Source organism: Pseudochaenichthys georgianus, chromosome 6 (genome assembly GCF_902827115.2).
Source record: "Pseudochaenichthys georgianus chromosome 6, fPseGeo1.2, whole genome shotgun sequence".
Taxonomy (NCBI): domain Eukaryota; kingdom Metazoa; phylum Chordata; class Actinopteri; order Perciformes; family Channichthyidae; genus Pseudochaenichthys; species Pseudochaenichthys georgianus.
The window spans coordinates 10,381,387-10,395,776 of record NC_047508.1 but is presented as its reverse complement, the minus strand read 5'-3'; the positions used below and the strand labels follow the sequence as shown (position 1 = coordinate 10,395,776).

Below are 14,390 nucleotides of genomic sequence, written 5' to 3'. Positions count from 1 at the left end.
GTTAAAGAAAACGTCTAATTCTTCCACAAACTGAATTTAGGGTCGCTACAAAAGGGAGTTTGTGACTTGAGGCTATCTAGCTTTTTTGATTATGCAATTATACTAGGACATAGAAATGTTTGTTTCATACAAAATAGCCAGGTGCTGAATGTGGTATTTTGCTAACCGGAAGGGCCATCAACAAAAAGCAATGCGAATATTGCAGAAACCAGATCTATGGCAATAACATGGTACTTACACATTTTACTCAGTAGGATAATCTTTACATTTTAACACCACTTTTCTAATTGTGTAAGTGTGAATGCAAAATCCAGAAGTGAAAATCTAGACAAGAAACAAACTCCATCACAAAAGCAAGACTTCAGGTCACCACCGCTAAGCTAAAGGCATCTAATGTTCTGCATGAAGACGTCAAGTAGTTTCATTTAAACACTCTTTTCATGACGAGTAAAAGCGTCAATACATTCTCGACTGGGGTATTAACTGATCTGAACTTAAGCCTGTATGATGAACCCCATCTTATTTCAGGCATCTAACCTAAAAACCTGTTCAAAAAATAAACTGACTTGAGGACGAAGGAACCCGTGCGCAAACTCATTTCCAGGTTTAGGACTCATTCCTGCACCTCTCAATTCCTAACAAGTGTTTCTCCCAGTCCTAAGTAAATAGATCATAACATGATCTATTTAAGGCATGCACGTGGGGGTCAAATTAATCTGAAGATGCTTTGGTTTAAAATGAGACCAAACCTTTGTTGAATTAATGTTTGAGTCAAACTAAATATCACTTGAGGCTCCTACCAGCCAATTACAAAGGAGGGAGAAATCAGCAGTACGTGTAGGTTAGCACAACCACTGGTTTGATGGGTCGAGTAGTATTCTTGGTAAGCTGTGGACAGGCACATGGCGGAGATAACGACATGCCCTGTTCCTGCCATCTGCCTCGACCACCCCTCCTGCAGACATCTCCATGTTAACCGAATCATTGCTTTATTAGGATCTCATCTCTTATTTCTCCCTTGTACTTTCTTTCCCTCACTTCCGTCTCCCTCCTTCCATCTTGGATTCCTGATGTGAGGCAGCCTCAGTTGAGCCTCACTTTTAATCACTTGCACAGAGCAATTGAAAGGAGACCATTAGCAACCAGCAGCAGATCCCCGCAGGGCTTTTTATGCCTTTCAAGTAGTGAAGCACAGCGGTGATGTCTTCTCTCCTATCTGCTCATTAATTACCTCGAGGTAGCTGCTTCGAGGACTCACACATTGACCGATGAGACACACATTCGATCAATGCCTACTTACCTTTCTCAGGTATACGCTTCTTTGATAAAGTCTTATCTAAATTCCCAGGAAGCTAAGTACAGATACACAACAACAAGTCTCAACACTTTAGATATGGTATTCAGGGCGGCTTGTATTCAATTCAATGCATCCTGAATATATTTACATATTTCAGGAGCAGGTTACTCATTAGGCTAAACATGGGCAAACTTGTATATATTAAAGAATGGCTGATGTTGAAGACAACATGTGTATAGATAAATCCTAGAGTGTGTATGAAGGTATGAAGTCACCCACTAGACATAGGGTCCATGTGATGTGTGAAACCAGCAGGGAACTTGAAGTGAGTTAACAGGAAACCCATGAAAGGCATCGAACAGCTGCATGAATGCCCCATGTGTCATGAACAGCTTGAAGTTTGAATGAAGCATCGTCAACAATGTCAGGCAGAAGTTTGAGGCCTAACGTATGAGGAGAGAAACAGTAAAAAATACATTAAATAAATGAATACTCTATTCATTGAACTGAATATAAAATTCAAAATAAAAGATGAATACAAAATAGAAATAAATATGTATATAAAAAACTAAGAAGTAAAAGTAAGAATGTACAAAAAAAAAGAAGATATTTATATAAAAAGTATAGGTCGTAGTCAACTGTAAAAAAAACTAAATAAAAAACAGAAAACTACAGTATACAAGGATACAACTATTTTTCCAAACAAAAGAAGTTAAAGTAAAATAAAAGTAATAATAAAATGAGTATAAATAAGTGATGAGGCACTTCTATTTATATATATCTATATATCTAAAAAATTAAAAATTAAAAAAGGCGGTTCCCGTCCCAATTGGACCAACAAAAACAAAAAAGATGGAGTGAGCTGGTAGCTGGAGAGGTGCCAGTTCACCTCCAAGGCCACTGCCGAGGTGCCCTTGAGCAAGGCACCTAACCTCGAAACTGCTCTGCCACCTCTCCTATCTGCATGTGGTTGTGTGTGTGCGCATGTATATCCTGTGTGCGTGCATGTATATCCTCCCCTGTGTGTGTGTGTGTGTGTGTGTGTGTGTGTGTGTGTGTGTCCTCCCCTGTGTGTGTGCATGTATATCCTCCCCTGTGTGTGTGTGTGTGTGTGTGTGTGTGTGTGTGTGTGTCCTCCCCTGTGTGTGTGCGTGTGTGTGTGTGTGTGTGTGTGTGTGTGTGTGTGTGTGTGTGTGTGTGTGTGTGTGTGTGTGCGCGTGCGTGTATGTATATCCTCCCCTGTGTGTGTAATGTGTGTGTAAACACAACAAAGTGGGGAAAGAAATGTCCCTGTAAGGAATTAATAAAGTGTATCTTCTTCTTCTTTCTTCCATTTGAAACAATATAACAACATCTAAAAACCAAATAACTATCCAAATTAAATGACTAACACATATGTTGTGCAAATGCAGGCTGGGGGCACACTGAACTCTTTCATCCAGTGCCAGGCACAAGGCAAGGCAAGGCGTGCCCCCCCCACCACACTGACTCACCTACTCATTCTTGAGTGAGTAGACAGGCGTGCTCTGTCCTTCCTCCCATCCCCCAACACCACACACCCTGTCTAGCATCAACACCCCCAGAGTTGGCCTGCCCTGCACATTAAGATATACAATCCTTTTCTTCTGCACCACACACACGGTGAAATGCATCCCCTGCCTCCACAAACAAAGAGACACTGTAGCAAACTGCTTTCTGTATCTTCTCGGCGTGAAACATTTCCTGTGTGGCCGTGCCGACCTCAGAGACGCTGTGACCTTTACCCTAAACAATCGCACCATGTTGTCAGACTTACAGGGAACGTATTTGAGCTTGCGGAACACTTTGCGCTGCGGTGTCACCCTCTTGATGTAAGGGTGGTCCTCCAGGGTCAGCAGGCTGCTGGGAGAAGCTAGACGGATGTGGACCAGCTCGAAGTCGCTGGGGAAGTCGGCGGCCGGGTTCTCTCTGGGGACGATGTGCCACTCCAGCGCTCGGTCCCCGGCGTTCCTCAGGGCGCTGCTGATGTACAGGCGGCGAGCTTTGGCCGAGAAATACCCTGTGAAGCCTATGATGTACTCTGGAGAGAGAGAGAGAGAGAGAGAGAGAGAGAGAAGAGAGAAGAGAGGGGAGGATGATTTAAGGAACAGCCAGGACCTCGAGATGTGCTAATAAACAATGTGTCTTCGAGTGAGCCACATTTGATTTGAGCCACAGTCCAATTAAAGAAGGTCCACATTCCAGACTGAAAAATGACCAAAATAAAGTTTGATCTATTCTGGAATTCATCATTCATAACCTTTAAACCCTTAGACACAAGTGCTGCATGTATGCTCGGGTGGGATGGTCTGCTTGGACCACCCGTAGATTCAATGGCACACCTTTATTTATAAGGCTGTTCTTGAATGTTGCACCATTCCATATTGCGATATTATTTTTGATTAGCTGTGCAGCCCTACTGATGAGCTTTCCAAACAGGGATCCGGCATAGTATACTTTGCCAATATGTATTTAATCTGTCAGAGTGATGTGAGGAGAGCCTGAATGGCAGGTTGTACAAACCCTCTCAAGTCAGAACTGAGGTCACAACAAATACATGTCATTCCAGCGCAGGCTAACCAATGAGCACCTGCATGTGTGTGAGAATGGCCCTGACTCCATGTCAGCCCAGATTTACAAACTCCTGGCAGGACAAGCTCCAGCTCAATTCTCACACTGAATTTAAAAAAAGTGAGTGAGGGACTGCAATATAAGAGGGAAAGAAAGAGAAACTTTGAAACTGTTCAATTGTTATGATGTGTAAAGACGGATATGTTCTATCATCGGCTGAAACTGTTAAGTCATGATGTGAAACGGTTAACAAAGAAAAAGAGAAACTCAAGCTGCTGCTACACTTTATTTATCTAAAATTAAGCACTTTTAAGATGCACATATTTTCAAAAGCTATTTTATTTATTTTCTTTATTTTATTTGTAAATGCAGCCCGAGGGGAACATTACACATATCCACAGTACTTACTGTATATCTGTATAGGTCAATGTTAATTGACAATAAATGTTGTTGTTTATGAATTGTACTTTATTTATTTGATTGGCAGTCAGTTGCTGATTACATGCAGACGTTGATACAGCTACAGCTACTTCAATATATATCACACTACTTCATAAAGCAACTTAGACATGTTGTCCCGGACCTTTGCATGGGGACATTTTCTCTAACTGGACCTCGTTGCATTTTAGTTGAAGACCCCTGCTGTAGAAGGCGTTACATCTTGCTCGTCAGTGGATACAAGTATAGATTAGGCACCTGATGCAATATTATTAGTTTGAATTGCTTATAATCAATTATGATATACAAATATTATATTTTTCTTGATCTTCCACTTGCATTGTTGTGGTGTGTCTTGTTTTTACCTCTTGCTTGATGCATGTTAAAATAAACTAGTTATTATCTATTAAAAAGCAACTTGATTCTTGGCATCCCAATCTGGACAAGGCTTTATTAAATAAAGTTAGGCCTTGGTTAATTGTGCATGTTATGATGTCTTAAGGCGAGACACCTCCGGTGAATAGGGTAATTTTTTTTACTTAAAGGTATCAGCTAGAGATTTCTCCAGTTAATTACTTACAATAAGGCAATTGTCTTTTGTATTACAACTTTTCTGAAATAGCATGTTTAAATATGCAAATTATCCATTATCTCATTAAATATGCACATATTTTAACACATTTCAGGAATCGAAATCTGAACTTTGGATAAAGCCAGATTCAAAATTCTTGTTTCATTTTGTAGTCATATTAGTATCTAAGGCTTTTACAGAAGAGATATTGGATATCTCTTTTTATCACTCCATAAATCAGAAAATACTGTCAACAGCCCTAAAATATCCATTTTCGCCATGTTTTTAGGTATACAATGTTGTATAATTCAGACTATGAATGATATATGAACAAACCCTTCTGTAAAAGCCTTCATAATATTGATAGGAATATAACTGGAAGGTTTGGTGTATCTACGTGCTACTGAAGTTGACATTTCGAACTCAGTAGGAGAAAAAACTAATTTTGAGAAAACGACCTTTAAAGATTGCAGTGAGGCGCTAGCTAAACCCTCCTGTTCTTTGATGATAGCTTGCGCCTCGACGCACTCCGTGAAGGTATTTCATGTTCGGGGTCATTTGTTTTTGTATAACCTTGCTTCGTGCAAGTGACAATTGTTGTCGTCTTCTCTGTGAACGTTTTTTCTCTTCGCCGTTCTTTCGGCATTTTGAGATTTCAATTTCTAGCTGAAAGCTAACCAGGAAGTGATTTAGCACACCACGTGACACATCTGAACGAATCACGTTGTCAGAAATTGACACCAGCCAATGAGATTTCGTTTATTGGTTTAAGACCCCTTTGTGCTTTCACGATTGGTTGCTGATACAAAGATAATGACCATATTTGGATCCGATGAGATTGTGCAGGAGAGACGGAGCTTTCCAGCGATACCTCTGATCACATGGTGCACACAGCGGTGAATTTAGGAGAAATCTACAGACGCAAATAGACAAACTATAGTAAAATAAACACTTAAATGTGTATTTTGTACGTTTTCCTTCCAAAAGCCTGAAAGAAAACATGTTATGGAATCAAAATAGCACAAAATCTCAAAATTGACCAGTACTTGAAAAACGATGTTTTTGCCTGCCGTGTCTCGCCTTAACTACAAATATAAATACGCAATGTTAAAGGGGCCCTATTATGCTCATGTTCATATTTGTATCGCGTGTCTCTACTGTGAAATGTCTCCATGCTTTAATGTTCAAAAAGCTCTTTATTTTCTCATACTGCCTGAGCTGCAGCACCTCTTTTCACCCTCTGTCTGAAACCAGAGCCCAGTCTGCTCTGATTGGTTAGCTGGCCGGTTCTGTTGTGATTTGGTTAACTGCTTGGAGACGTCCCGCCCCTTAGCCTATCATGTAGAATGTGTTGTAGTGCTAGCCAAATTGTAGCGCTTGTGTTACATGGTGATGTCATTATATCACGGAAGAAAACAAAGGAGTGCAATGTATTTCAGGCAGGGAGGGGGGAGTGTGTGGGAGAGAAACTCCCTCTGGAGGGGAGTATCTATTTAAGCCTATACAGACCATTTACATGCACAGAAACGTATCTAACACACTACAGGAGAGGGAAAACCCCCAAAAGCATAATAGCCTCTTTAAAAAGACACAATTACAACATATCCACCAGTTTAACAAACATGTTCTTACCATGTTCCACCGTCTTCGTCTTAAACTCCAGTTTGAGGGTCATTTCTGAGCAGTTGGAGGGAGATGATGAAGGCGGGGGCTCCGTGTTGGGGGGGTAGTCGGAGTCAGATGTGGCTCCTTCCGTTGGCTCCATGCCCACCACAGACAGGAAGCCCATGAAAAGCATGGATGCCCACACAGGAAGCAGGAGCATTTTTAGTTGTAAAGTAGCACCAACCATCAGTTTGACCACCACCTTTGGGTATTTAGCAGCAGGTGTGCGTTTCAGATGAAGAAAAGCAGCTAAAAACCTGGTTCGGGGTCCGGGGTTGGGACAGAGCATTTCAGGTCCAGAGCTCCAAAAGCGAGTCCATACTGCAAACGGCCCGAGCAGCTAGATTAATTTCTTTCTGCGTTTTCTCTCCATGGTGGTAGTGCAGGGTGGAGGTCAGTGGCACAGCCAGATCAGGAACATTGCCACCATGTTGAGAAGTAGAGGATGAGACCAGGAAAGAGCAGTGGGTGGATGAAAGGAGGGCGAAGCAGTGGAGAACAAAGATGCTTGGGTTCCACTGCAGTTGTTCCGGTTGTTATCTGGAAAGAAAATAAAAAGGAATCAGGAAAGGGCTTTTTGATGTAATGGGAAGCACATAAGTGCAAATACATATCTTCCTTGTGTTGACTCAAACATGAATGAGTTAATTCATTTCAAGTTAATTGCAAATTGATTTTGTGACCCTGCAAACACATACCCTCAGCATATGGAATCAATTGTCCATTAGTTTCAGTGGTGGCTGCAAAACTATCTGATGGCTTAAGTTCAAGATTCAGATTAGAGCCCGACAAGGGGCTTTGGGGCCAGAACCAAGCAATGAATAATTAAGTTAAAGTCAAATACTGTAAACATTAGTGATTTCATATTGGTTTTTACTTAAAACCTCACAGTATCATTTTATGATAATGAATGTTTCACTTTGTTTTTGAAGAGTAACATAAGATATGTTCAGCATAGGATATTGTAAAGTTGAATGATAAACCTTTATTTAATCACATACCAGAATAGTAACATTTTGGATATTAATATTTTAAACGTTTCAACTTATGTACAGCAAAGATATTGATCGTAACCCTCTGACTTATTGCTTTGGTGTAGCGCCTGGAGAGATGCAGATATAGACAAGTCAGGCAGGGAAAATAGCTTTTACCAGATATAGTTGGAATAAGGCAATTCCACTGTCACATAAATCATTAGTAATGGGGTTGCAGCAACACCTTAAATACACCACCAGAGGCTGTTGTTCTCCAAGGCTCTTTGTTTAATGAAGACAGCGCCGTTTAACTGAATTTGACTTGTATTAGTAGTTGGTAGATTAGTCAGGCATACAGGAAACCACCCAATATAGACCTAGTGGTTGGATAGCCTGAGGTCTATTTGTCCATCGAAATTAGATGCAGAACTAGGGATGCACGATATTGGTTTTTTGAAACCGATACCTTCCTGCTTCTCAAGACCGATACCGATACCGATAACCGATAATACAAATTAAAATTACGCCACTAATTATTTTAACGCGATTAACGCATGTGTATTTTTTTTCCACGGCCGCATCAGAGCGCATCGAGTTTAAAATACCATCTACAAGCTGATGCTGACAGCCCTGCTCCTGCCGCCCGCTTGTGGCAGACCACACTTCCACGCTCACCGGCAGGCACCGACTGGCCACCGGGAGGGTGTGTGTACGTGTGGTCCGAGCGAGCAAGAGAGAGACCTTAGTGCATTGTTGTTGTTAGCATCTGGTGCTAGCTAGCTGCGCTAACGGATATAAGGAGCTGTTTAAATGAAAACAGAGGAGCGCTCTATCCACACAACTGCGCCGAGCACTTGACTTTATGCAGGAAGCAGACAGCGGGACATTGTAGGAGAAGTCAGCACACTCAGCAACATGATTGCAGCGTCCAGGCTGCTCCGGTTCGAGCATATGCCTTGAGTTGCACATAGCTCCAACGCACACAGCACACACACACACACACACACACACACACACACACACACACACACACACACACACACACACACACACACACACACACACACACACACACACACACACACACACACACACACACACACACACACACACACACACCCACACACACACCACACACACACACACACACACACACACACACACACACACACACACACACACACACACACACACACACACACACACACACACACACACACACACACTTGTATTATTGTCTTCGTACGCTTTTAACACACCATCGTAGCGATGGCGATGTTTCAGGTGACTGATCAGGTTCGAAGTATTAGGGAGCGCTGGATTTGTGAAGAACTCCCCTCTTCCTAAACCACTAACACCACAGTACTGGCAAAACGGGAGGAGCCGAGTGAAAAACAAGCGCCCCTCATCCCAATCCACCCACACCGCAGGATTTTTTTCATTTTTTTTACCCAAAAAAAATATTGTATATTATCGGGGCTATTAATACTGTTATCGGTTTATCGGGATGACGTCATAATTCCTAATATCGGACCGATAATTATCGGGCCGATAATTATCGTGCATCCCTATGCAGAACTGATCATGTTTTTTAGATTTGTTGCTGATTCACAAACCCCCCAAAACATCACCTTTGAACCTTTTCTAACTCCCTGAAACACTGGGGTTAAAGAAAACCCAACAGTTACCTCATTCACACCAACGGTGTTTCAGGGCCGGTTCGGAGCTGGAGCTTGAAAAGCACCGGGTTTTCCTCTTCACACCGCAGCGGATGTTCAACTGTCTTATTTAAGAATAAATGTTTAAAACTAAAAATATATTTGTCAATGTCTAAATAAAAGGTTAGGGATTCCAGTATGATTTAATTCCATTTTAAGGCATATTTGGATTATATTGTGAATTGCAATAATAATTTTGACTCTGAAATCGTGACGCAAAGCTTTCATTTAACTTACTCCATTGTTAAGACTTTAATACAAAAAAATCCAAGATCATTTTTAAATTGCACAGCTCTTCCTCTCTAAAGTGTGGTAAACTACATATAGTTTATTTTTCATAGTAATTCGCCATGTTGTATATTTTGATCTTTTGTAAACAATATTTTTATTTTAAACTACTTTTCTGTGTGTGTGTGTGTGTGTGTGTGTGTGTGTGTGTGTGTGTGTGTGTGTGTGTGTGTGTGTGTGTGTGTGTGTGTGTGTGTGTGTGTGTGATGTATCCCACAGCTTCAGGTCAGTTGAGGCAGCCCAGCTGATTCTTTTTATTCTGGTTGGTGTTTCTGTGTCTATATATCTAAATTATAGTGTTTACAAATACAAATACACGTGTGGTGTTGATATAAAATGCATGACCAGCTAGTTAAAGGAATCCAAAGGTTTTAAATGTTATTATAACCTGATTTCTGAATTATCAGTGTAAGAAAACGTTTTTAGAGAGTACTTGCCAAGTGAGTTTGGCAATTTACTTGTCCGAATACATTTTTCACTTGTCCATTCTGGATATAAAACCCACACTGCTCAAACTTCGTTACTTTTCCTAAAATTGGTTTATTTATTTTGGGGCGTGGGGAATGAAGAGAAACAAATATATGAGCATTTTATGTGCATGGGATTTTGACCCCTCATATAAACATATGCATAATGCTGCGCCACACGCCATTGCCAAGCAACGCTTATTGTTTAGGTGTACTTTGATAAGCACTGCAGGCAGTCATATAATTAACTAGAACTAGCTAGATCTGATAGATTTGGACATAAATGCGAGTGAAGTCTAACCGGACGCGAGAGAGAGATCAGATCAGCTGCTGCTGACGGAGAACACGCAGCTCTGCATGATCACAGCTCCGCCGCTGTGACGGACCGTTGAGTGGAGCAAAATACACTAAGAGTTAGACCTAACACACTTAGCTAGTTTATCTACTCTGGAACTAGCTAAACTAGTGTATTCTTTACTGTCGGGTCACTTATTACAGGTTCAGCGAGCTGCACGAGACTGACGGGCTGTCAGGAGAGGGAGAGGAAAAGAGAGCACCCCGTTTATTTTTCCCATTTTATTATCCAGAATTACTGTCAACTTTTGAATAAAGTACTTAATCTACTATTAGTAGTTTGTTTAAATGCATTAATTATGTTGTTGTTTTTTTATGTCATTAACATAAAATACATCTTACGTACCCCCTGCAGTACTCCAACGTACCCCCATTTGAGAACCACTGCTCTAGGCCGTAAGATATTCTAAAAAATAATTTAAAAAAAAACGAGTCATTTTCAAGATTGAGTTACAGATAAACTGGAGTGGCAAAGGATCAGATGCATGACCCGCCATCAAGTGCTTCATCCAAAAGGACAGGAGGATGGACTTTGTGTTTCAGTGATTTGATCATCAAAGGTAGGCCCAAGTCATTTTCAATGTGGGCCGCCGTGCCGATTTAACTCATTTGTAATTGTTACTTGGCTGCGGGTGCCCTGTCATGATAGGTGTTTATATGGTGGTGTTTTGTGTGGTAGAGGGTTGCTGTCATTGATGGGTTTTGCACCCCGGGAAGAGGAAGGTTACTGTAGGTTATGTGTATTTTTTTTGTCATTAACCTTTTTCTGACCACTTATTTATTTATTTTGGTGACGATCCGACCTCCATGCTGCTACTCTGGTTCAAACTGCATCCACCAAACAATATGATTTATCTCGACCTCCCCAAAATAACCAAAATCTGACACGGTGTGAGATGTCTTTTTTAGCTGTTCTGTCGTCATTTCCTGCTATCTTCTTCATGCAGTCAGTCAGAATGAATTAATGAATGAATGGGCGGTTCTTTGACGAAAGCGGCGGCGTAGGATGTGCCGTATGCAAGTCCTGCGCCGGTACGCAGTCTTTTATGAATCGGAAAATGTCTGTGCGTATTTATTTGCTTTGTCCTACGCAAGCAACCTTCCCACGTGAATCCTACGCAAGGCTTTATAAATGAGTCCCCTGATCTGACAGGAGGGGGGGGGGTTCAATCACCAGATCCGGCTCGGGGCAGGATCCCTGCATGTGTGCGACAAGACAACAATAAAGCTAACAACTACTGGTTTAGACCCTGGCTGTAAAAGACAGGCTGGGACTACCTGTGTCAACATAACACCAGGCCACAAAAACGGCATCAATCAAAGGAAAGATCCACAGCAGTGTAAGCAAGTGAAGTCAGTTTTAGCAGAGAAGTTAGGAAATAACTTTTAGTAGAAATGTGGTAAAAGTACTATAGTGGCAGGAACCTCCCTTCCTCTAAAATCAATGATACTACAATAGAACCAAGGATTGAACTAATACAAAAATAAAAAACACAAATTAAGTTTGTGTAATATCAAGGGTGATTGTGTAGCAGAGCACACGGTCATATGCTTCACTATTGGAACAGCCTAATTTTGCTCTTTGTGGTGCAGAGATGGAAAGTCACTAAGTATATTTAAGCAAGTAATGTCTGAGTAGGTAGATTTAAAAAAGGTACTTGTACTTTACTTGAGTATTTTCATGTTATGATACTTCTTCTACACAACATTTTGGAAGCAAACATTGTACTTTGTACTCCACTCAATTAATTTGTAAAGATTAGTTATATTATTAGTTGATATTATACAAAATTAATCGATTGATTAATACAAAAATAAATCAACTAATACATTATGATGTACTTTTATGGATGACGCTCCACCTTTGCAAGCTGTAAAATTAAGATACATAATAATTGATCAATAACTGTGAACCTGCAATATACATTATTATGAATGTTCACTTTGTTTTGCTCCACGGGGACAAACTACAATACTAAAATTCACTAAAATGTTAAGGTTAAAAACAGGATAATATTGTTTACATAATAATAACAAAAAACGGCGAAAATGTTTTTCCATTCTACATAAAAAGTATTTTTGATGCTTGAAGTACATTTAGCTGATAATACTTCTGTATTTTATATTATTCTGAATAGGGCCATTGTGCAGAAATAGTTTGTTTTAACTTGTTGGACTTTAAGTACATATTGCTGCGCATACTTTTTTACTTTTAACATTTGCAATGCAGGACTTTTACTTTGTTTCTTAAGTTTGAGATGCGAGTACTTTGTTCGTGTTTAACTCCCTGGATAAACTGAACACACATCAAAATACAGACAAGTTTAAATGCCTTGAATTTACATTACAGGGTGCATGAAATATCTAGTGTTAGCAGGATTTACGTTGGGCACTATTTCAGTCATGCGATTAAATAACAGCTTACATCTCTTTACAGCTCCACATAACATTTAGCCTGCAACTAAAACCTTAACACGTTAGCTACCTATCCGAATGACAACACAAAGAGATGTAGACACAAAAAGTCACGACTTTATCGGCATAAACAAAGCAAGCATGCTGGAGGCTAATATTGAGAACAAATATTATGTCGACAGTAAACAACGTTATTTAAAAAACCATGAACGCACGTGTTAGTGTCGCGAGCGCTACGCCTAGCCTTCCGAAACAGGTATTGTAAACAAGAAGACATGCTAATAGATTTTTTAAGACCCATCTGTCTATCACATGCGTTAGCTAAGCTAGCTTAGTTATGTTTTCTGGTGGTTTGTGTGTTGATAATACTCACCGAGTTGAACAATACCTAATGCCCTCACAGTTATCTGTGTGTATTTTTCAGTCTCCGTGTATTAATACACTGATAGCTACTCGGTAGGTAGTTTATTGTCCACCGAACAAAAGCTAGCAGCAAACTCAGTAAACGCTTCAGCCGCAGACCACTGACGTCTAGTTAAGATGGGTTGCCATGTTTGGTTAATTTATCCTACAAAACGACCGCCCACAGGTAGATTATCCAGACATTTTAGATAATATACACCATAAAGAGATAAATGGTTCCCCGTATTGGTTTTGAAAATATTGATTATAATATTATTACTTTCGTCACACTTTTCAATCGCACATTGGATCATAACGTTTTGAAGCTAAGTATCAAACCTGGCAACCCACCGGGCCTCAAGATACATACCACTTTAACAGTCCAGCGTTCCCGGTCACGCTGTGGGTTTGCCGGCAGTGGGCGCTGTTCACTCTCAGGAAACTGGACTTTAAGAAGGACCCAGTAGAACTACATTATTTTGAACTCCTAATAAACATGTTAATTTCAGTTAGTATTGCGAGAAAAAACATGTGTAGCCTACTCTCCACCATTAAAACGTGTTTGCGATTGACAGTATGGCAGTTCACATTTAGATCTGAAGCATTGAGAAATGTAAATGGCTATTATCACAAGAGGTTTATTTACAATAAAATACAACGGGACTCCAGAATCAGTTTCACAGTTGTCATTACCACTCAGCCTTATGTTCATTAGCTCTGATTAAACTGGGCAATCTTTATCAGAATCAGACACAGAAAATTGCTCCATCTGAGAAATACATAAATAAAATAGTTTTAAAAAATCTTAAAAGTGTTACAGCTGTTAAGGTGTAAGCCATCTGTGTTTTTCATTTTATTTCAACAAGCATTTTAGTTTGTATTATCAGTTGCATATGACTGTGTTATTGAATTAAATTTCAGTATATTTTGTTACATTTTAGATTCCTTATACTTTCCTTTTAAATCCATTTGCGATGTGACAAAAACAAAATCACCAGAAACAAGTGCAACTTTTAAAACTACATAAGGGACTCCAAGAAGTTACCTATATCTGTTTGACACAGAGCAACATTAAAATTATTTTTGATGCACAACATATTTCCAAAATTGACTTTGCTTTTTCCTCCATTTTGGTATCCACCAACTCCTGAGAAAGAGTTTGTCTTTACTCACTTACAAATAAACCTGTGACCTGTTGGACCAATCACAAAA

General features: G+C 40.1%; 1 protein-coding gene across 2 annotated transcripts in view; it reads right to left on the bottom strand.

Annotated features, from left to right (window-relative positions):
- The window catches only part of mbtps1 (membrane-bound transcription factor peptidase, site 1), a 50,199-nt gene extending 36,584 nt beyond the window's left edge, over window positions 1-13,615 (bottom strand). Inside the window, exons 1-3 of one of the 2 annotated variants that reach the window (XM_071203454.1) lie at window positions 13,549-13,615; window positions 6,528-7,100; window positions 3,093-3,356 (exon numbers count right to left, since the gene is read on the bottom strand). In XM_071203454.1, coding sequence (XP_071059555.1) covers window positions 3,093-3,356; window positions 6,528-6,849 — 586 coding nt within the window. In that variant the 5' untranslated portion in view covers window positions 6,850-7,100; window positions 13,549-13,615. Of the gene's footprint in view, window positions 1-3,092; window positions 3,357-6,527; window positions 7,101-13,149; window positions 13,298-13,548 lie in introns of those variants that run through there. The other variant, XM_034085180.1, reaches the window with a different exon arrangement.
- Between the last annotated feature and the right edge of the window lie 775 nt (window positions 13,616-14,390).